This window comes from Bos grunniens, chromosome 1 (genome assembly GCF_055505025.1).
Source record: "Bos grunniens cultivar Pamir isolate PY7600 chromosome 1, Bosgru_T2T1.0, whole genome shotgun sequence".
NCBI lineage: Eukaryota > Metazoa > Chordata > Mammalia > Artiodactyla > Bovidae > Bos > Bos grunniens.
Window position 1 is genome coordinate 57528820 of NC_141165.1, and position 22309 is coordinate 57551128.

The 22309-nt window shown below is 36.8% G+C and overlaps 1 protein-coding gene across 2 annotated transcripts in view; it reads right to left on the reverse strand.

Moving 5' to 3' along the window:
* The window catches only part of SERPINI2 (serpin family I member 2), a 36172-nt gene extending 14195 nt beyond the window's left edge, over window positions 1-21977 (reverse strand). Inside the window, exons 1-5 of one of the 2 annotated variants that reach the window (XM_086318149.1) lie at window positions 21807-21977; window positions 19177-19431; window positions 13101-13331; window positions 11481-11675; window positions 11206-11398 (exon numbers count right to left, since the gene is read on the reverse strand). In XM_086318149.1, the coding sequence (XP_086174275.1) occupies window positions 11206-11398; window positions 11481-11675; window positions 13101-13331; window positions 19177-19423 (866 nt within the window). In that variant the 5' untranslated portion in view covers window positions 19424-19431; window positions 21807-21977. Of the gene's footprint in view, window positions 1-11205; window positions 11399-11480; window positions 11676-13100; window positions 13332-19176; window positions 19553-21806 lie in introns of those variants that run through there. The other variant, XM_086318158.1, reaches the window with a different exon arrangement.
* Between the last annotated feature and the right edge of the window lie 332 nt (window positions 21978-22309).

Consider the following 22309-nt stretch of genomic DNA (forward strand, 5'->3'; position numbering starts at 1 on the left):
GGTCTGCAGGCCCTACTGTGGATTTCTATTGTCTCTCCTCCTTTATACACAGGACTCTTGTTTAATGACAAAATGTCTTTGGCTGTTTTCCTTCAAGGTCCCTATCCTTAATTGTTTGGAATCCCAGTTTTGATACAGTGGCCTTGAGCCATCACTGAAAGGTTCAGGCTTAGAAACAACCAAACCAAGTCTTAGGGCTGCCCACAAGGATAAAAAATAACACAATCCTTGACAGTGTTCAACTTGGACTATTATGTGTCACTTCCGTGTGTGTGTGTGTGTGTGTGTGTGTATAAAATATTCTATCAGCCTTGAGAGCTGAATTAAAAATGCTTTCTGTCACATAGGAAACCTATCTGGACAATGGTCAATGTAAACTTGGATTCTGCTTTGTATCAGTGTCTGATAGGCTAAAGTAAATGAACCTTTGTAAGCACCAGTGCAGCTGGTCATAACTTATCTACTCTCACACCCAACCTCATTTTCCCTGAGGTCATGTTCTCTCACCCACACACAGTTCACATTCATGCACTCAGAGATCCGAAGCTGGCCAACTTGGGATGGATTACTAGCCCAGCAAGAACATGATGTCCTATGGAATGTGTGATTTCTTTCTGAGTCTCTGTGGCATTGCTGTGTCGTGTAGCTTACCCAGCTGCTCATCATGTCACTGGCCATTTGCTCTGTTCTGTGCCCTCCTTCATGTTTGCCCCACTTTACACAAGCATTTCCTGACTCCTGCAATTTTGACTCTGCCATTTGCTAGCTGTGTGACCTCTGGCAAGGCATTTACCTGTCTCCATCTCAACTGCAACCTAAATATTAAAAATAGATTTCTATCAAATTTATGGTGGTGATTAAGTGAGATATGGCAAACAGGGAAAGCAATCCACTATAATGGATTGTCAAGAAATTTAAAAGCTGAATGAGAATAATAATAATAAACAATACCAACAATATAAGATATACTGAGTACTAAAAATGCAACAAACATGTTCTCATAATGAGAACAACCCTAAGAGGCAGGTATTGTCAGTCTCTCATTTAACAGTAAGAGAAAAATCTTAGGCAAGACAAAGTTTTTCAGTATAGAGATGACAAAGCTCTTGGTCTACAATATTATGTTGTGTTTTCCATAATCTTGATTCAACAGTTGATCAAAGATACTGTGAGATGTCACATCAGTCAATATCTTTAAAGAGGGATACTTCTTTGAAGAATTGCAGCTCTTGCTTAGTCATCACTATGAAAGTGAATGTGAAGTGACACTGTTAGTTCTTCAGTCGTGTCTGACTCTTTCTAACCCCAAGGACTGTCATTACAGGCAGATTCTTTACAGTCTGAGCCACCAGGGAATCCCAGTTATCACTATACTTTTGAATAAAAACATAGTATTTAATAAGTTCAAAGACTCAGACTGCCAAAAACTTAGACTCTCCCTAATAACTCATAAACTTGCTAATAATTTCAACAGCCTCAGGGACTCTGAATTCTACTCTGCAATCCTAGAAGTCCATGGTGCCCAGATTAAGGACTGCTACGAAAGAAGAAAATAAGTCAATATCTTCTCATTTTCCTACAATCAAACTTAAAACCTCAGAATGATTTATTCCTTCTTAGCCCATATGTACTTAGTCATACACTTCAATAAATGTCTTTCTGCATCACCTGCCATTTACATTCCCAGTGAAGCTGCTCCCTTAAGTGCTTGCTACTGAGTGCCTGAATTGTTGCAGTGATTTCTTAACATCTTTTGGGCTTCAGTCTTTCCCTCTCTCCCACATCCCAAACATCACAACTATTTAAATTAAAGCAACAAATTGAGCAGCTACTATCTTTCAGATGCATGCACTGCTATGGTATCAAAGAAAGGAAATATGCATAGCTTCTGACCTCAACAAGTTTACAACAAGCCTAGTTCAAATCCTCCCTTTTACTGAAGCCTTTGTTTATACAGTTCCAGTCTCTGGTGCTTCCTCTCCCTTCTCTCCTCTCTTTTTCCATGAACCTTGAAGTTCTTATACCATTCTTTCAGTATTTAATTATTAGTAAACTTGTGCAAATCTTGCACCACCCCACCTAAGTGGCAACTATCTTCTCAATAGAAATCCTGTCTATCATTTTGCGTGTGTCTCAGTTCATTGTTCATAGTGGGGTCCCAATCAATCTCTGCTTTTGAACAGGAAATACATTTTCTAATAAGTAGTAAACTAATAATAGTATCATAAGGCTATGAAACAATGGAAATGAGAGCTAACCTGTCTCCCAGAACTTAACTGAATGTCAATCAATTTACTTTTTGAGTGACAGTTTCCTTATCTGTAGAATACAATTCATAACCAAGTCAGACTACAGAACTGTAGCATTTAGTATTAAAATGTAAATATTAAATGCTTTACAAAGTTAAAATGGATGTAGATGAAAGTTTCTTGTTTATTTACCTTATTTACATGTATTAAATGATTAACTTTGCACATATACACAATCATAAAAACACAATCTCAAACCTTTTCTTATGCAGTGAAGAATCTGATACATAAGGGTGTGTTAGACTCCTCAACCTAGGAAATCTAACTATTAAGATGTTTATAAAATTTCATATTAAATTTAGAAAAAGGTAATGTGATTGTTGGTATCCAACTGCAGAATAATGTCCAAAATTAGGTATCCAGTATGTTACAAATAGTAAACAGAAACCACCCTAGTGTTTTTAGACTATGCTCTGTCCTATTGGCCTCAAATCTAAATGAGTCATACATCAAAGAGAGGAAGAACTGTTTCTATGCTATTTCTAACAATAACTATAATCACTCACACAATCTTGCCTACTGTTGCTTATATACAAGCATTCTTATGATTAATTTTTCTTTTCTTGACATTTACTTAATTTTGCCATCGAAGATGCATTTGTTTATTTATTTTTACAGTGACAAAATTTTGCACAGTATATGTTAAGTGCTGAAGTGCATCCCCTCATCCCCAAATTCATGTGTCAAAGCTCTAACTGCCAACAGCTTACAATGTGACCTTATTTGGAAACAGAGTCATTGCAGATATAATTAGTTAGGTTGAGGATGTGAAAAATTTAACAGACCAAAAGAGCAATTAAATAAAGTTGGGAGATCAGAAGAGGGAGCCTACATGCTTTTGAAGATAATAGCAGAGCCCAACTAAAAGAAGAAAGACTCCTCTTCCTTATTAGGAAGGACTCAGCCTGTGAAAAATCATGGATTCCTTGTCTACTATAGCCCTCCCAACTTCCTTCTCCTATATATAATCATTCTCCTTCCCTTGCCTTTGGAGGACTTGCACGTGGCTTGCCATAGTTACAGATTCCAAATTGAAATTCTCTGTTGATCCCAAATAAACCTATCTTTGCAGGAGAAACATCTGGCAGTCTATCTGTTTCAGATCAAAGGATCACATTGAAGTAGAGCCAGTTCTTTATCCAATATGACTTACAAGAAATGAAGATGCCACTTGGAAAAAGATGGCCACAGAGGGAAAGATTGGCATGATGGCTCTACAAGAAGAGGAACACCAAGGATGATAAACCACAACGGGAAGCTAGACAGAGGCTGGGACAATTCCACAGTCTCCAAGAGAGCATGGTCCTACTGACCTCTTGATTTTGGACTTCCAGCTTCCAGAACTTTGAGAAAATAAACTTGTGTTAAGTCACCTAGTTTGTGGTACTTTGTTACAACAGCTCTGGAAAACTAATACAGCTCTGGAACACTAATAAATTCCCTAATCAATTTCATCAAAATCTTTAGCTATCAGTTTGAAACCATAATTCACTCATTCAAATATAAAAGGATCACAGCATTGAGTAATAAAATATTAAAAAAAAGTTTTTATTGAGCCTGTACAACTTTTCCTCTTCTGCACTGACCACAGATTTTGAATGGGTAATTTTCTTTTTATTGAGAGAAAGCATTTTGAGAGAAACGTATTTCAGAGCTTTCAATCCATGATCTGAGCACTCAGGAACCTTAATTCAATATATGCATCCTGATAGACTAAAATTATTCATGAACTTAACACATAAGCAAATCATTCCTTTAAGAAATCAGAAGACTCATCCTTTCAGAGAAAATGGAATACATTTTAAATGTAATGTTGTATTAATGTGACTGAATAATTGATAACAGAATTTTCAGTCTTGTGAATTTTAAAAATCTCATTTTTATTTCTCTAGAGAGAAGTTTCCCAAGAAATAACTGATATCCTATCATTTGTTATGCTGCATGGACGGGAAGGAGGATGGCCTCTCTGAGATCCTCACAAGGAATGAATCCGAGAGTGACTAAGAAATTGAATTCTGATTTCTGAGATACTTAAAATTAGATAAATGGAAATAACATAGAACCTCTTTGACTACATTTATGTAATTTAACCCAATAATATTCATCCAGAATATACTATTAATGTGTGTGCATGTGCTAAGTTGCTTCAGTTGTGTCTGACTCTTTGTGACCCCATGGACTGTAGCCCGCCAGGCTCCTCTGTCCATGGGACTCTCCAGGCAAGAGTACTGGAGTGAGTTGCCATCCCTCTGACAGGGGATCTTCCCATTTCTTATGTCTCCTGCATTGGAAGGCGGGTCCTTTACCACTAGCACCACCTGGGAAGCCCATACTATTAATCTGTACCATGAAATGTGCTAGGGACTATGGAGGCCAAAATGTCACAAGCCACTGTCCTATGGACTGGACCATAAGTCCACTGACCTTATGGCCTGCCACTGTCACAGAACTCACGTTTTAATAAGACAGACAAGAATGTGATGAAGAAACGAAAACACAATGTAATGCAGGCTATAGTGTGAATCTGCATAAAGTGTTATGGAAATAAAAATAAGGAATGGTTGATTCTAACTGAATATGGTGAGAAACCTACATGTAATTTATTTAAGGGAACCCTAAAGGATGAATGAGAAAATACTGGTTAGACACCATGGAGAAGGGCCTGACCAGGAAATAGGAGGGATGGAGGTTAAAAAGTCAGAGGAATTCTTTCCCATTTGCTGCTGGCTGAGCAGATATCATCCAAATAAAATAAGTCACTTATTTAGCATTTTCTACTTGTTAGGCTTTGTGCTGTGAGTAGAAGTATGTAATGAGATAGTGTAATGGAAGCTACCACCACATTTTTAAAAAAATCTTTGGTGTCTGGAATTTAAAATGAGGGTTGAACTCTACTGCTATAGATTCTAATCATAACTAGGAATCTAGCCTAAGAGGGGATGCAAGAAAATCTGCATCCTTACCTTCTTTTTATGCTGGGAAAAGTTGGAGGATTCTGAATGCTGATAGAGATGGGAAAGATACCCCTTTTGGATTAGTGGGCCCTGACATCATGATAATGGTAGGCTAAGGACAGTAACAGACAGAAGACTCCGAGTACAAAGAAATGGCCTACAGTCTAGGAATATTCAGCTTCCCTGGTAGCTTGGACGGTAAAGTGTCTGCCTACAATGTGGGAGACCTGGGTTCGATCCCTGGGTCAGGAAGATCCCCTGGAGAAGGAAATGGAAACCCACTCCAGTATTCATGCCTGGAAAATTCCATGGACCGAGGAGCCTACAGTCTATGGGGTTGCAGAGTTGGACACGACTGAATGACTTCTCTTCTTCTTCTTCTAGGAATATTCATCCCTGGAAACAGGTTTTAAACTACTTTTCACCTCACAAGCCTTTTTTATTATTATATTTTAGTAGTGTTAGTCATGTCCGACTCTTTACAACCCCATGGACTGTAGCCTGCCAGGCTCCTCTGTCCATGGAATTCTCCAGGCAAGAGTACTACAGTGGGTAGCCACACCCTTCTCCAGGGGATCTTCCCCACCCAGGGACTGAACCCTGGTCTCCTGCACTGCAGGCAGATTCTTTACCATCTGAGCCACCAGGGAAGCCCCACATTAGATTTCAGTAGACTTTAGTTAAACATTGAAGTTGATCTTGTTTGTATAGACTTGTCAACGGCTACCCTAACACAGTACCACAAACTATGTGGCTTAAATAACAGAAACATATTGTCTCGCAGTTCTGTAGTTTGGAAGTTCAAAATCAAGGCATCCGCAGGATTGGTTTCCTATGAGAGTTGTGAGGAAAACATCTATTCCAGCTTCTCCCCTTGACTTGTAGATGGCCATCTTAACCCTGGGTCTCTTCATAACACCTTCCCTGTTTGTGTATCTTTGAATCTAAATTTCTCCTTTTTATAAAGGAGTCACATGGGATTAGAGTCCACCCTATTGACTTCACTTTAACTTGATTACTTCTACAAAGATTCTATCTCCAAATAAGAAAACATTCTGTTGTAGTGGGAGTTAGCATTTCAACATACAAATTTGAGATGCACATAATTCAGCTCATAGCAGTTGTTCTTGGAGAAATTAAAAGCAAAGTCTGTGTCCACACTATGGGAGAAGTTGTATGAGAAACGTCGCTACAGTTTGGAAAGGCTAATAACAGGTCTTGAAGTTTGAAAAGGGCTGTCCAGACTGCAGTGGTCTAAATGGATTTGTGCACTGTGAACCATTGCTGTGGGGATTCCTAATGTGGTAAAGAAAGAAATTCTGGTGAAAACCTATATTTTCTATTGTCAATTGATCTTGGAAATTATCGCATTCCTACTTAGATATTTGATATCTAGACTGAAGAAGCTGGAGCCATCTTGGTTATAGATACCATTATCTCCATTCTGTGCTAATAAAACCACAACTCAGGACATCAGTGACTCTCTTAAGACCCCACTGCTAGTAAATAGTATAGACACTCCTCAAACTCAGGGCTTTCTATGTACATCCTTTTCTACTAATCTTCCCAAAGGGAAGAGAGAGAGAGACGTAAATTTGAAAATAAACAATTTTAAAAATTATTATTTCTATGATTAATAAGCAAATTATCTGTCACACACACCATTATATACCCAATGTTTGGCATATAGTAAGAGCTTAAAAAAATACTCTGAAATACCAAATAACATGCAGATAGAGATTTATAGACAGTAGATAATTAGAAGAGAGATTGGAACTTAAGAGTTGGATATTAGAGACATGAAATATAAGGAACAAAAATAAAAAGAGAGTAGGAATAGGAAATTTCTGAAATGAAATCTGGTAAACATTATCTGGGGACAGAAAGAAAAAATGTGTAAGTAAGGGAGCAGGAAAATTTCACAGAAAGAGAGAAAAATAAATAAAAGTAATGCCAGAGGGGTTAAAGAAAGAAAGGTTTTTAATAAAAAGGGATGATTAAAAATATGTGGATCAAGAGCCCAGAGTTAAGGTGAAGAAAGCATAGGATACTTCTTTCTCCTGAGTATCAATGAAGATAGAGAAAGAGAAGTTTAGCAAAGATTCATACAATTTTTGAGATGAAGTGTAGAGACGTGAGTTTACATAATAGTATGTTTTCTTTAAGAAACAGGGAGTTGAGATATACATTGAGAGTAAGATAATCAACATGAAGCAGTACCTGGAGAGCAGAGGTAAAGTCTTGGTGGAGTGTTAGAAAAGAACATTCTCTGAAGATAGATTGTTAAGCTCCAGCCTAAGGGAGGCCAGTGACTGCTTTGGGGCTTTTGCTTAACAAAATCAGTAGTTAAGGAATCCAAGAGACTTTTTGAGTAGATTGAGGATTCAGGATGAGGAGAGAATTACAAAGGAGCAAAGACGGGTGACAAAAATATGGCAAATGCTTGGTGACAGTACGATTCAAACAACTAACTAGATCCTAGCTAAGTGCAAACAGAAAGAAAAGTCAAGCAGGTGGAGAGACAGAGAGCCAGGAAAATGGGGCACTGCATATCAGGGCACATGCAGGCTCCGATAAGTTTGAAGAAAAATTTAGGAATGACAGGATGGAAAATAATCTATTAGACATCTCTCCTTTTAAAAGTTCAGGTTGAGAGTTATTTAGACACATCTTTTGCTCTGAAGTTTCTCCTGTCTCCCAGAAGCATGATATCAAGAAGTTAGTGTTTATAATGATGGCTTCTTGAGATATGCATTTGTGATTTCCATTTTGTAATAACTGTCCAAAAAGAACCCAATATTTTGTAATAACTATAAATGGAAAGTAACCTTTAAAATTGCATAAAAATGAGAAGTTTTAAATATATATATATAAATACCCCAATAATAAATATTATCCTAGGATCCTACTTATAATTTAATGACTGTCGGAGAAGGCAATGGCACCCCTATCCAGTACTCTTGCCTTGAAAATCCCATGGACGGAGGAACCTGGTAGGCTGCAGTCCAAGGGGTCGCAGTTTCATGCATTGGAGGAGGAAATGGCAACCCACTGCAGTGTTCTTGCCTGGAGAATCCCAGGGATGGGGGAGCCTGGTGGGCTGCCGTCTATGGGGTCGCATAGAGTCGGAAACTACTGAAGTGACTTAGCAGCAGCAGCAGCAGCAGAGCACCCTCTATACAGTCTATACATATATATGTATATATAATATATATATATATATATACCCTCTATACAGTCTAAACGGTGTATAGAGTCTATACACCTTCTATACAGTCTATACAGCTCTATACAGTCAGCAAAATCAAGACCAGGAGCTAACTGTGGCTCACATCATGAATTCCTTATTGCCAAATTCAGACTTAAATTTAAAACAGAAAGGAAAACCATTAGGCCATTCAGGTATGACCTAAATCAAATCCCTTATGATTATACAGTGGAAGTGACAGATTCAAAGCATTAGATCTGATAGACAGAGTGCCTGAAGAACTATGGATGGAGATTCATGACACTGTACAGGAGGTGGTGATCGAGACCATCCCCAAGAAAATGAAAGCAAAAAGGCAAAATGGTTGTCTGAGAAGGCCTTACAAATAGCTGAGAAAAGAAGAGAAGCTAAAGGCAAGGGAGAAAAGGAAAGATATACCCATTTGAATGCAGAGTTCCAAAGAATAGCAAGGAGAGATAAGAAAGCCTTCCTCAGTGATCAATGAAAAGAAGTAGAGGAAAATAATAGAATGGGAAAGACTAGAGATCTCTTCAAGAAAATTAGAGATACCAAGGGAACAGTACTGGACGTGGAAAACAGAGTGGTTCCAAATCGGGAAAGGAGTATGACAGAATAAAGGACAAATAGTATGGACGGACCTATAGCAGCAGAGATATTAAAAAGAGGTCACAACAATAAACAGGAGAACTATACAAAAAAGATTTTCATGACCCAGATAACCATGATGGTGTGGTTATCTGAGCCTAGAGCCAGACATCCTGGAGTACACTCACCTAGAGCCAGACATCCTGGAGTACAAAGTCAAGTGGGCCTTAAGAAGCATCACTACAAACAACGCTAGAGGAGGTGATGGAATTCCAGTTGAGCTATTTCAAATTCTAAAAGATGATGTTGTGATAGTGCTGCACCCAATATGCTAGCAAATTTGGAAAACTCAGCAGTGGCCACAGGACTGGACAAGGTCAGTTTTCATTCCAATCCCAAAGAAAGGCAATGCCAAAGAATGCTCAAACTACCGCACAATTGCACTCATCTCACACGCTAGTAAAGTAATGCTCAAAATTCTCCAAGCAAGGCTTCAACAGTACATGAACTGTGAACTTCCAGGTGTTCAAGTTGGATTTAGAAAAGGCAGAGGAACCAGAGATCAAATTGCCAACATCTGCTGGATCGTTGAAAAAGCAAGAGAGTTCCAGAAAAACATCTACTTCTGCTTTATTGACTATGCCAAAGCCTTTGACTGTGTGGATCACAATAAACTGTGGGAAATTCTTAAAGAGATGGGAATACCAGACCACCTGACCTGCCTCCTGAGAAATCTGTATGCCAGACAAGAAGTAACAGTCAGAACTGGATGTGGAAAAACAGAATGGTTCCAAATCGGGAAAGGAGTACATCAAGGCTGTATATTGTCACTCTGCTTAATTAAGTTATATGCAGAGTACATCATGAGAAATGCTGAGCTGGATGAAGCACAAGCTGGAATCAAGATTGCTGGGAGAAATATCAATAACCTCAGATGTGCAGATGACACCACCCTTATGGCAGAAAGTGAAGAGGAACAAAAGAGCCTCTTGATGAAAGTGAAAGAGGAGAGTGAAAAAGTTGGCTTAAAACTCAGCATTAAGAAAACTAAGATCATGACATGTTGTCCCATCACTTCATGGGAAATAGATGGGGAAACAATGGAAACAGTGGCTGACTTTATTTTTTGGGCTCTAAAATCACTGCAGGTGGTGATTGCAGCCATGAAATTTAAAAAAGCTTGATCCTTGGAAGAAAAGTTATGACCAGTTACGTTGCCACCAAAGGTCCATCTAGTCAAAGCTATGATTTTTCCAGTAGTCATGTATGGATGTGAGAGTTGGACTATAAAGAAAGCTGAGCGCTGAAGAATTGATGTTTTTGAACTGTGGTGTTGGAGAAGATCCTTGAACTGCAAGGAGATCCAACCAGTCAATCCTAAAGGAGGTCAACTCTGAATATTAACTGGAAGGACTGATGTTGAAGCTGAAACTCCAATACTTTGCCCATTTGATGCGAAAAACTGACTCACTGGAAAAGACCCTGATGCAGAGAAAGATTGAAGGCAAGAGGAGAAGGGGACGACAGAGGATGAGATGATTGGATGGCATTACTGACTCAATGAACATGAGTTTGAGTAAGCTCTGGGGGTCGGTGATGGACAAGGAAGCCTGGCGTGCTGCAATCCATGGGGTTGCAAAAAGTCAGACACAACTGAGCAACTGAACTGAACTGAACTGAACAGAGAGCACCTTCTATCAAAGGTAACAACATATTTTTTAACTGTATAATATCACAAGTGTCTTGGGAATTTTATTTTCCTTAAACACAAGAGAAGATAAAATATTTTAAATTTCAACCAGAAAAAAAAAGTTAGAGAAAAATAAGTTTGTATAATAAAAAGAGTAGTAATTCTTTTTAATCCCAGCATTCTGTTTTGAAGACTTACATTTGTTCATTCCTTTCAGAGAATATTGAGTACTTAAATTCTATCCTCCTCATGGCAAAACAATGCTGGCAATGTTCAGACCTGCTTTGTATCCATAAAGTAGAGTAACTATTCCTAACAGGTATTTCTTTTTATTTTTGTCAATAGACTTTTTAAGCATTAGTTATCTTTCAGCCAGCTATTGAAATCTGTCTCTAAGTGAAAACATAAGAGCCAGAGTGATAAAATGACATTACCAACCTAGGAAGGCTTATTTCCACTTCCTGTTCTTGCATCTCAGAGAACCATTGCAGGATTTGAGGAGCAGTAATTAGCTTTTCCATTTCTTCTATGTTCGTGTGCTCTGCAGGAAGTATGATAATTAAACTAAACTCATCACCTTTATAAGGTAATTCCAAAACCTGGTAGTTTATGGAGGATTCAGAAAAATAACCTGAAACAGAGAAAATAAAATATTAATATACTTAGCAATTCCCAAAGTTGTCCTTTAGAGTGTGGTTTTTTTTCCATATTACCATATTTCGTTCTCAGAAGAGCCTTCATCATTGGAATTTTGACTGCTGTGCCATCTTTCAGAGTGAAATTCATCAGTTGTGTGTCCTCTTTGTTGAATTTCTGTTTCCAATCCCCTTTGAAATAAATAGCATTCACCAGAGCCAGCCGAGTCAGAGGACCAAATTCTTCCCCTGAAAACATGTCTTTAATTTTTCCTGGGGAGGGTATAGAGGAAGAAGCAGAAAGAAACATGCAACAGTGATTCAAATAACTGCTTTAAATTAAATTAAAACAAAAATTTATCTTGCTAATCAATTAAAAATAGGGTGTTTTATCATTTAAATGTGGCAATTTTGGAGGAGTTAAGGAGGAGCTTTATTAAATATTCACAAAGAAACAGGTACAAACAGGACTTCATTAGGAAACAGGAGATACGGAATTATCTTAGACAAATTTAGACAGACCTAGCAATGGCTGCTCTTTGGTGAAATCATTTGTATAAACTGTTTTTCAGATAGAAAGAACAAAATCAAGTATCTCTTCATATCTGTTGTTATTTTTCAAACTTTATTTCAAAGTTCTTCAGCAAGTCAATCAGAATTAATAAATTAGTGGTCCACTCAAATTCTCTGCTGTTGCATCTGTAGCCATTGACCATTGAGAAAGGATAAGAATGGAGTTGCTAATGTGATGTTCCTCTTCTAAAAACTCAGTCTCTGATTTTTATGTCTAATGAGTATTTCAAAGCTATGAGTCCACAGCATGATTAGCTGCCATGGAGCTGTCTACGGATGTTCTTAATGTGTATCCCAGTAATAGTACTTGCCTGTGAACACTGCTCACAATACCCATCTCACATTTTCAACTTATGCTTCTCCATCAGAGGCTCCCCACGTATAACAGAGTCTCATCTTATACATCACAGATTTTTTTGGCTTAAATAGCAGAATGAATGAACGAAGAAACAAGTTGCTATTAATTGAGGGCCTGATATATACTGGTCTCTTCACACACATTCTTTTTAATCTTTCAATAATCCTGAAACATTATAATAGTATCCTCATTTTAAATGGGGCATGGCTTAGAACTTGTCAGGATTTGAACTCAGATCTGTATGAGCTTAAACTTTGTGTTCTACTATGTCTCTCAGTAGTGCCCTTGGAATTTCTGCTAGCTTATACTTAAAAGTTTAGATTACAACTCTATGATAGAACTATCAATGTTTATTATGAAACATTAACGTATCCAACTAATATGTGTTAATTATTTACAGTGTATGTGGGAAAGAAAGCATCTGAGATGGATAGATTTAAGTCTTATCTGGCCAAAGATATTATTCCTGCCGTCATACTTTAAAAAACACACTTTAATAAAAGATTACTATTAAAATTCTTCCTGTAAGAATTCTTAAACAGGTTACCTGTCCAAAAAAAAAAATCTGTATACTTTTCAAAGCCGCTTACAATGTCTCTCCATTTTACAATTCAGTGTTAATTTGAATAACAGGGAAGCAAAACAGAGGAACTGATCCCTCTGAGCCACAGTTTAATAGGAAAATATTCAATCATTCTTTACTTTAGTATATTAAAAACCATGAATACAATGGCAAATAATGACTTTATGGAAATGGGAAACTTTACCATCTGTTTTGCTTTCTACCCAGTTACTTATTGTCTCTGCACAAGCCTTTGCATTCTGAAAATCCACCAGTTTTATGGCACTCTGAAAAAATTCCTTGTTTCCATGGAGATACTGTTCTTTCACAGTGAATCCTTCTTGAAGGTAGAGGGCATTGGCAAGATTAAATGTAAATTCTTGTTTTTTCTCTGAGATGGCAGAGAAAAATGACTTCAGCTCAGAAAATTCTTCTCCTGAAAAATAATTATAATGTACACTGACATACTGAACAACATAAAAACAACAGCTTCTCAGCTTTACTTTTAAGCACTCTGATTCATATCACCATTTTTTAGCACCCTAAGGTACAACTAACGACATTTTCTAAGTTAGTATAAATATTTTAAGCATTTATCTCTTGTGGAATATGCATTTTGTAAAGAAACCAGCTCTCCTACAGGAAAAAAATTGTCCACATAAATTTGAAATTCGTCAAAAATGAGAATATGCATTCAAAAAGGTTGAAGGAAACTCCCTCTTTTAGTCAAATTTAGCTCATTCTTAGTTGTTGGAAAGGTATCTTTAGAATCTCATCCTATGCATAACATGAGATATTTGTGAAGGAGGAATACTAATGAATGCTGATGAGGGCTAAGACAGTAATAAACAATCCTTTTCAATACTACTTTTATTTCAGTTTAAGAAAGAATTGCTCTCTTATAAGGAACTGTGCCTGTCCACGTTTTGAAATTTATGAGGTAACCCTTGTAATCATCTCTAGAGATGCTAAGGATCAGAATTGCCTATTTCTCCAGGTTCATGAGTCTCTATACTTTGGTTGTCTATGTAAACAAGAAAAATATTTAACCATTCCAACTATAACCACTAGCCAAATGCATCTGTTAGAGTCAGCTAAGAATTACCGTTGGCCTATACTTATTTATCGTCAGGTCATTCTGACTACAGTGTTGTCAGGAAGGTGTATGTGCTATGAAAGAATTCAGCTCCGATCGTTGCTCAGTGGCTTCCAATTTATTACCAGAGGGCACCAATATTTTATATTTCCTTCTGGCTTCATTTTGGAACTCAATCATTAAATCCAGGAACTGTATTTCAAATCCACAGTTCTTCAGAGCCTTTGTTTATTTTGAGTTAAATACTGAAAATACCACTTTCACAACTAAAATTTGATTGCATGCAATTTATCTCTATTGAAGAAAACACAAATGGTTCATCAATGGGAAATGTCCACTGAATAAAGAATAAAAGACTGAGAGGAACTTGCTATGAGGTGTCTATTGGAAATCAGATGTGTACATGTGTGTGTAAATGTTTTATTAATATCAGAGAGCTAGTAGCCCATGGAGAAGGAAATGGCAACCCACTCCAGTGTTCTTGCCTGGACAATCCCAGGGATGGGGGAGCCTGGTGGGCTGCCGTCTGAGGGGTCGCACAGTGTCGGACACAATTGAAGCGACTTAGCAGCAGCAGCAGCAGCAGTAGCCCATAGGATATCTTTGTGCAAATAAGTTGTGCTCTCACAAACTGGGTGGTTGTGGGGGCACAGCATCCCCATTACCTCATATTTTGTCCAGCTGAGTGAAGGCCACATTTCAGTCCCCACTTGTCCTTTTGTTCTGGCTCAGTTGTGTCCAACTCTTTTGTGACCCCAGGGACTGTAGCCCTCCAGGCTTCTCTGTCCATGGAATTTTCCAGGCAAGAGTACTGGAGTGGGTTGTTATTTCCTACTCCAGGGGATCTTCCCAACCCAGGGGTCAAACCCTATTGAGCCATCTGGGAAGGTTCTCTTGTGCAAATTCAGCCTACATAACCACAGAACAGACTTGGAAGGTATATTGCATTACATTTCAAACTCCATGATTCCCCATTCATGGGGATATAGACACAGACGTAAACAATTTTAGATATAAAAACTTTCTTCCATGTGATTGGATCTGAAGAATATGAGTGATTCTTTACAACCCTGGAATTCCTTACATAATGAAGAATGTTAATCTATTTTACTTATTTATACAATTATTTCAGATGCAATCACTTCTTGCTATTGGAAGCTGAAATATTATCTCAATAGCTGAAAAGTTACCAAGATGACTTTCTGGGTGAAGACACGAGAGCTTCTCCAAAAGAATTAATTAAAGTCAGGAATAAAATGGCAAACTTTGAAACCAATTTTCAGAAGTTCATAATTTATGAACATCTTTAAAGGATTGGGAGAAAAAATGAGAGGAGGAAAAAAAGTAGTTCCAACTCATTTGTCAGAGCAAATAAATTTATGTCATGTACTTTTGGTCTAAGACTGTATGACAGTCAGCTGCTCTTTGATAAATTGCTGGACTCAGAAGTCAATGAAAAAATATAACCAATAGCACAAGTTTGGAGAATATAAAGTTATCTGCCTTATAAATTTAATTTACAGATTAACAGCTTCTTTTAGCATAGATCAAAAAGAATATATATACATGGCTCCTAATAAGCAGTAAGTTAATTTCATTTCCTAAAATAGAGCCATGGAAATCCTACAAGTCATGGAGTGAATGTGACTTTTGGTGAATGTGACTCTGGTTTGGTTGTACCAGACCTCGAAAAAACTTCTAAATTTTGGTACATGTTTACTTCTCCTGCTATTGAAAGCCTTAAGGCCAACTGTGTGTACAATGTGAGAGATCCAAAGATGAAAACAAAGGCAGTCATAGGATTATAGATTGTTTTAGCTAAAAGGTCCGTGTATGCTGTGCAGTGCTTAGTCGCTCAGTCGTGTTCGACTCTTTGTGGCCCAATGACCTGTAGACCCCCCAGGCTCCTCTGTCCATGGAAATTCTCCAGGCAAGGACACTGGAGTGGGTTGCCTTGCCCTCCTCAAGGGTATCTTCCCAACCCAGGGATCAAACCCAAGTCTCCCGCATTGCAGGTGGATTCTTTACCATCTGAGCCACCAGGGAAGCCCATAGAAATCATCTAATCCAAACTCATTTTATAATGAAGAATCTAAAATCCCGAGAGATAAGATAGCTTGAAAGGTACCCCATCACAGCGTCATTTGGACACATAACTAAACCAGGAGTTCATGGCAGTTCTCTTTCCATAAACTGCTTAGAATAAAGAAACACCTTTAAATTAGTCTTCAATTAATAAGCAGCTTCATTAGAAGCAAAGCAAAAGGGAGTATTATCAGATGCTCAGTAAACAGGAGAAGGTAAATTTTGACAGATTCTTTTAGCAATGGGGAAAGAAGAGTAAGTGAGGACACTGAGAGCCCCAGTGTGGGTAGGATGCCAGGAGCTTTAAGCCCATCTGCAGATTAAGCAGGTTATGAAACAGGTTGGTAGCAGGGAAGGCAAATATAGCCTGATTCAACAGATAGCACCATTTAACAATCAGAGGAAACTGAAGGCAGGGCCAGGACCAAGATGGGTCAATGAGACCCTCATTTTGGCATAAAGTTTAAGGAGATGGCAACACATTCAGTAATCAGGATAAACAATATTTTACTGAAATGTATTTTAAATATCAATATTAACACAAAGAAAGCCACGATGAACAAAACATAAAAATTTAAAGTAAAGGCAAGATCATAATTATTGATTTTTCTTTTTGCCCTGAGTTCCAGTATGGCCCTGCCAGGCACTACCTTCTGATCTGTTGCCCCATTTGTTTTACCCTGAAATCACTTTGCATCTCTTTCTTTTCATCTTCCTGCACTTTTTTCTCGCTGCTCTCCTTCTTAACTTCTTTCTAAAAATTTTCCAGAGTTTAATATTTATATTTTCTCCCTTTTTGTTTGGTCTTCCTTTTCTTTTTGCACATATTCACCATCTGCGCCTCTCTCTCTCCTTTAACAAAGTATAAGAGATAGCAGCAAGGAGATCCAACCAGTCAGTTCTAAAGAAAATCAACCCTGGATATTCATTGGAAGGACTGATGCTGAAGCTGAAGCTCCAACACTTTGGCCACCTGATGCAAAGAGCCGACTCATTAGAAAAGACCCTGATGCTGGGAAAGAGTGAAGGCAGGAGGAAAAGGGGATGACAGAGGATAAGATGGTTGGATGGCATCACCAACTCGATGGACATGAGTTTGAGCAAGCTCTGGGAGATGGTGAACGACAGGGAAGCCTGGCATGTTGCAGTCCATGGGGTTGCAAAGAGTCAGACATGAACTGAGTGACCGAACAACTACAACAACAACAAGAGATAGCAAATTTGGTGGATTTTGTTGTGTATGTTACAAAGTTAATGTTTTATGCATATATACTCTTTCAAAGAAAATATTAAAATTTTGATTGTTGCTCTTGTGAACTATAACCCTCAGTGAATCATTTTTGGAATTAGTTCTGGGCAAGTTACTCAACCTTTCTTGGTGTCCTCATCTCTATAGCAGGTTTATGTCTGGCTCACAGAGTAATTGTGAAGAGTAAATAAAATAAAGTATACTGAGTACATAAAACAGTGACTGACTATATATATTTGATAGTTTTAGCATTGTTACTATTATGTTCACAATCCAGAGTTGTTAAGACTCCCATGTTCCTCTATAAGATGGATTCGTTTAATTTAAATTTCAAAGGCTCTAATTTTGCTAGTTTATCGTGGAATCAACTTTACATATTTTCATGAATGTTCTATTACTTTTCAAAGCAATATCATGTGATATAAATGTTTCTGGGACTGTATCGTGGGATTTACTGAAATTAACACAGACAATGAAGACTAGATCTGGAATACAGTGACTTCATTTTACATTATCCACAAAGGAGAACTCTGTCAAGTAACTTCACTATCACCAGTTTCTTTTCTACATAAAATTGCCTTTAAAATGAAGCAAATAGAACTTTGTAAATTGTTTATTCAGGAAAACAGTTTCCTAAATGTAACTACTTTATGCTGGGCTTCCCTGGTGGCTCAGTGAAAAGAATCTGCATGCAATGCAGGAGACACGGTTGGAAAGATTCCCTGGAGAAGGAAATGCGAACCCACTCCAGTCTTCCTGCCTGGAGAATTCCATGGACAGAGGAACCTGGTGGGCCACAGTCCATGGGGTCAAAAAGAGTCAGACACAACTTAGCAACTAAACAACAGCTATTCTACGCTAGGGCAGACATACTGAAGTTAGTTACAGTTACAGTGATTAAATACCCAAATAAAAAAATCTGTATATTGCCTCTAATATTTAGGATATGATATCTGACAGTGATATAAAAATTTTAAATTCAAATCATTATAGAACTTGGAAGCACAGGATAGCTAGGGAGATGGACAACCACACCTTAAGATGGGATAACAGCACTAAAGCGTCTACACAGTGTCTTATGTAGGCCATTGAGAGACTAGATAACAACTGCTCGTACACAAAAGGGTCTCTGATGAGTCATGTAAATGATTCTTTTAAAAAAATATTTAGAAGCTATTAAATAAGCTTTGAAACTGTATAAGTACATGCTTTTTCTTGGTCTCATTTAAGTGAAAAAGTTAAATTTCAATTAAAAAACTATCTTTTAAAAGCCTACAAAATAATGAGACACACAAAGATTTCTGGGTAAGGTTGGTCACTGAAGCATTTTTATAAAAGAAGTACTGGAAACTACTTAATAAGGAAAGATTAGGTAAATAAGCAATGGTGTTTCCATTAGAGACAATAAAATGCAGCAATTAAAAATATACTCTGAAACAATTGCATGATATGAAAAAACAATCAGAACACAGAAAGTGCTAGTAGAAGTATATATGTATGCATATATATGGGTGTATATCTACTCATACACACACACATGTACACACACACTGATCTCCATGAAAACTGGCCAAAAGAGGCCAGAAGAAAATATATAGACATAGTCACAATTTTTATGTATATAGAATCAATTTTTTATAAATTATTTTGGTAATATTTTCCTTAAGAAACAAAAAAATTGCTTACATTGATAATTACTTGCATTTAAAATTCTCCATATTATTATAATTTTATACCTTTCATAACTTTCAAAATTTACTAAAGTTGTATGACCCTTAGCTTCTCTAATAGTTTAAAAATAAATTTGCCCAGATCTTAACCAGTGTAAATAATCATGTGGAAGAATTTTACCAGTTGAGGTGTCCTGAAATTTTAAAGTTTTTCTTATCTGCTGTTGTGCTTTTCCTTTTGCTCCCAGTTGTACCATTCCAAGGGCCAAAGTTGTTCCAAGAGGTGAAATTATGATGTTGTTCTTATGAGATAAACCAACAGCTTGATAAAGATCCACTACAAATTCGGCATTTCTTTGAGCCAAGGGGCTTGAGGCTTGACTTCCAGAAAAAGTCAATAGAAGACTCCACAGCAGGATCTTATCCATTTTGACCTCTGTGCATTCATTAATTCAAAGTTTATTAGTTTTTTAAAGTAATCAGAGTTTATCATAGTAAGTTCAACGGAAAGATTTCTACCTATTAGAACTTTCCATCTTATTGGAACAAACTACCACGAAATTATTTTAATGCAAATTTTCAGACTAAGCATCATCTATTAAGAGAAATGGGTCATACGCTATTAGCATTTTTTACATGCATTCAACAAGCAGTATAGAATGTATTGCAGCTTTTTTTTTAATTAAAGGAGAAATTATAATTCTGGAACATTATCAACAGCAATACTATCTCTGAATAGCAATAGGATACTTTTTTGCATCTTTTCCCATGGTTTTAAATGAGACACTTGTGGCTCTGATATCAAGGGAAACTTCTGTCCAGATGATTCTAAAACAGGTAAAAGAACAAAGGAGAAATGGAATAAAAACTAAATAAATTCCAGTGTGGTTTTGAACATGTAACATTAGGAAGTTAAAGTATTCTAAACCAGTTGAGTAATCTGGCTAACTTCTTACAGTAACAAGTCTCACACATTACAGAATCCTGCTACTGTAGGATGACAGAACTCCCAAACCCACCTCACCCTTTTCCAAGGGAAGTACAGAAAAAAGCTCAGAAAAAACTATAAAGAAACAAAATTGCAATCAAATACAAACAGTACAGCAACAACATAAGAAAGCATTTTAAAAAATCAAAGAATAATTTGACAAATAAATTAACAAATATAAGAAAGTTGCAATTGAAAATTGTAACCAATTCACAACACTAATGACATCCTATTAAAACGCTCTCCACAAAAATTGCAAGAAACCCAACCATCTCATTACATCTGGAATAGTGTGATTTTTGCCATATTGCTGCAGACTCTAGGAGAATAGTGACTTTGAAGTACTTGAAATTTTAAGTATTTTAAATTAATTTTTAAATTAATTTTTAAACTATTTTAAATTTAAGTAACACTAATTTTTACCTTACAAATAATATATTTTAGTAGCTTTAAGTAACTCCTAGTTTAACCCTCTCAGGAAGTAACTATCTATTGGAGGAAAAAGTGAAAACCTCTGGAATAATGTTTTATTAGTCTCATATTTAAAAAATGAAGAACTATATTTCTAGTGTTCTGCAAATTATTAGGAAGGCTTCCATGACCCCTAAATAGTTGAGTCACTAAGAATCACCATTATACATAAAGATGGTCGTGGTGGTGGTGTAGTCACCAAATCATGTCTGACTCTTCTGACCCCATGGACTGTAGCCCACCAGGCTTCTCTGTCCATGGAATTTTCCAGGCAAGAATACTGGAGTGGGTTACCATGCCCTCCCCCAGGGGATCTTTCTGACCCAGAGATCAAGCCTGGGTCTCCTACACTGAGCATCGAACCCAGATCTCCTTCATTGCAGGTGGATTTTTTACCAACTGAGCCACCAGAGAAGCTCCATGCATAAAGACACTAATAGTCAATTATTTCCCAAAACTAAGCTATAAAGTCATTATCTAGATATTTCCATTTCTTTTCTGAAATGTGTAGTTAAACTCTATTTGCTTAGATATACAACTTACAAAGGAAAAAAACTCTCAAAATACAAGCTAAACAGTTTTTAGAAAATAACATGTTAACAAACTACAAATATAAATATATGCTATCAAGCAAATGCCTTACTGAGAATTAAATCAGTACATCAGCTTGTGACTGGTAGTACAACAATAGTAAAAGCCAGAGTGTAAAAGAAGTTTCACATACAAAATAAGTAATTTCTGTGTATCATTTTCTAATATATTCATCATCTTATGAGATTTCTGACTGAAATATCAGTTTGTAGACATGTAAGTCATCAAAATGTTATTAATACTTTTAAGTCATAAACTGGCAACTTATTTGGCACATTTTTAAGTACTTGGTTTATATTACAGTAATAAATATTATGAAGGATGCAATTTTTCCTTAGTAATAGAATCTGGGAGTTGTCCTATTAACAATCTTAATAATTAAAGTATATATCCTCTGAGCATCTGTTTTCCCAGAAAAATTTTAGGCACTTAATAAACTACAAGCTCATAAAAAAAAAATATATGTTTTTAAAATTCACTTACCTCATTGGGTTTCAGGTTGTATCTCATCAGAAAACATGAAGGACTGGTGAACTAAGCAACCTGATAAATAGTTCTATAAGAATCTGACCTTCAAACTGATAGTGAAAATTTAAGGAAATTTTAGTCTTTATAGGAAAATAAAATGATGTGTTAATTTGACACATGTAAATTATACCTGCACCAACATGAATTGAAACGCCATTCCTCTATTAACACTCATGGCCAAAGTTATTGCATACATACTTCATTCAAAAGCTATTTAATTTTAAGATACTTACCCCAAAATTGGCTTCTGATTACTCACTGTAATGGTACAGCTAAAATGTGCCTGCTGGGAAACACTAGGACATAGGACACCTGATCAGACAAGGCCAACTCTGTTTATCTTGAACATTGCCCAATTAATTCCTCTAAAACCAAAGCAGGTGTTCACATTTGTACAGAAGGACTAACATGACCAGGTTAATGATCAATTATGAAATATGCAAGCATCGAGGAGAAAACAATAGAATTTTTTTAATCGTTAAGTTTGAATTATTATTTCATCCATTATTTCATGATTGCACAACAAACACACACACACATAGTAAGTAGAAACAAAATGTGGAAGAAGGTGCCAGTGGTTGTAAATTTGCTAGTAATTAGTTCTTTTTGTTTTTTATAGGACTCTCACATCAGATTACCAGTGTATTCCATCACAAATATTTCAGAATGCCTATAAGGAAAAGAATAAAGCTAAATCAAATCCAAAATGCAGAGACAAATTACTGCTGTGTTTACA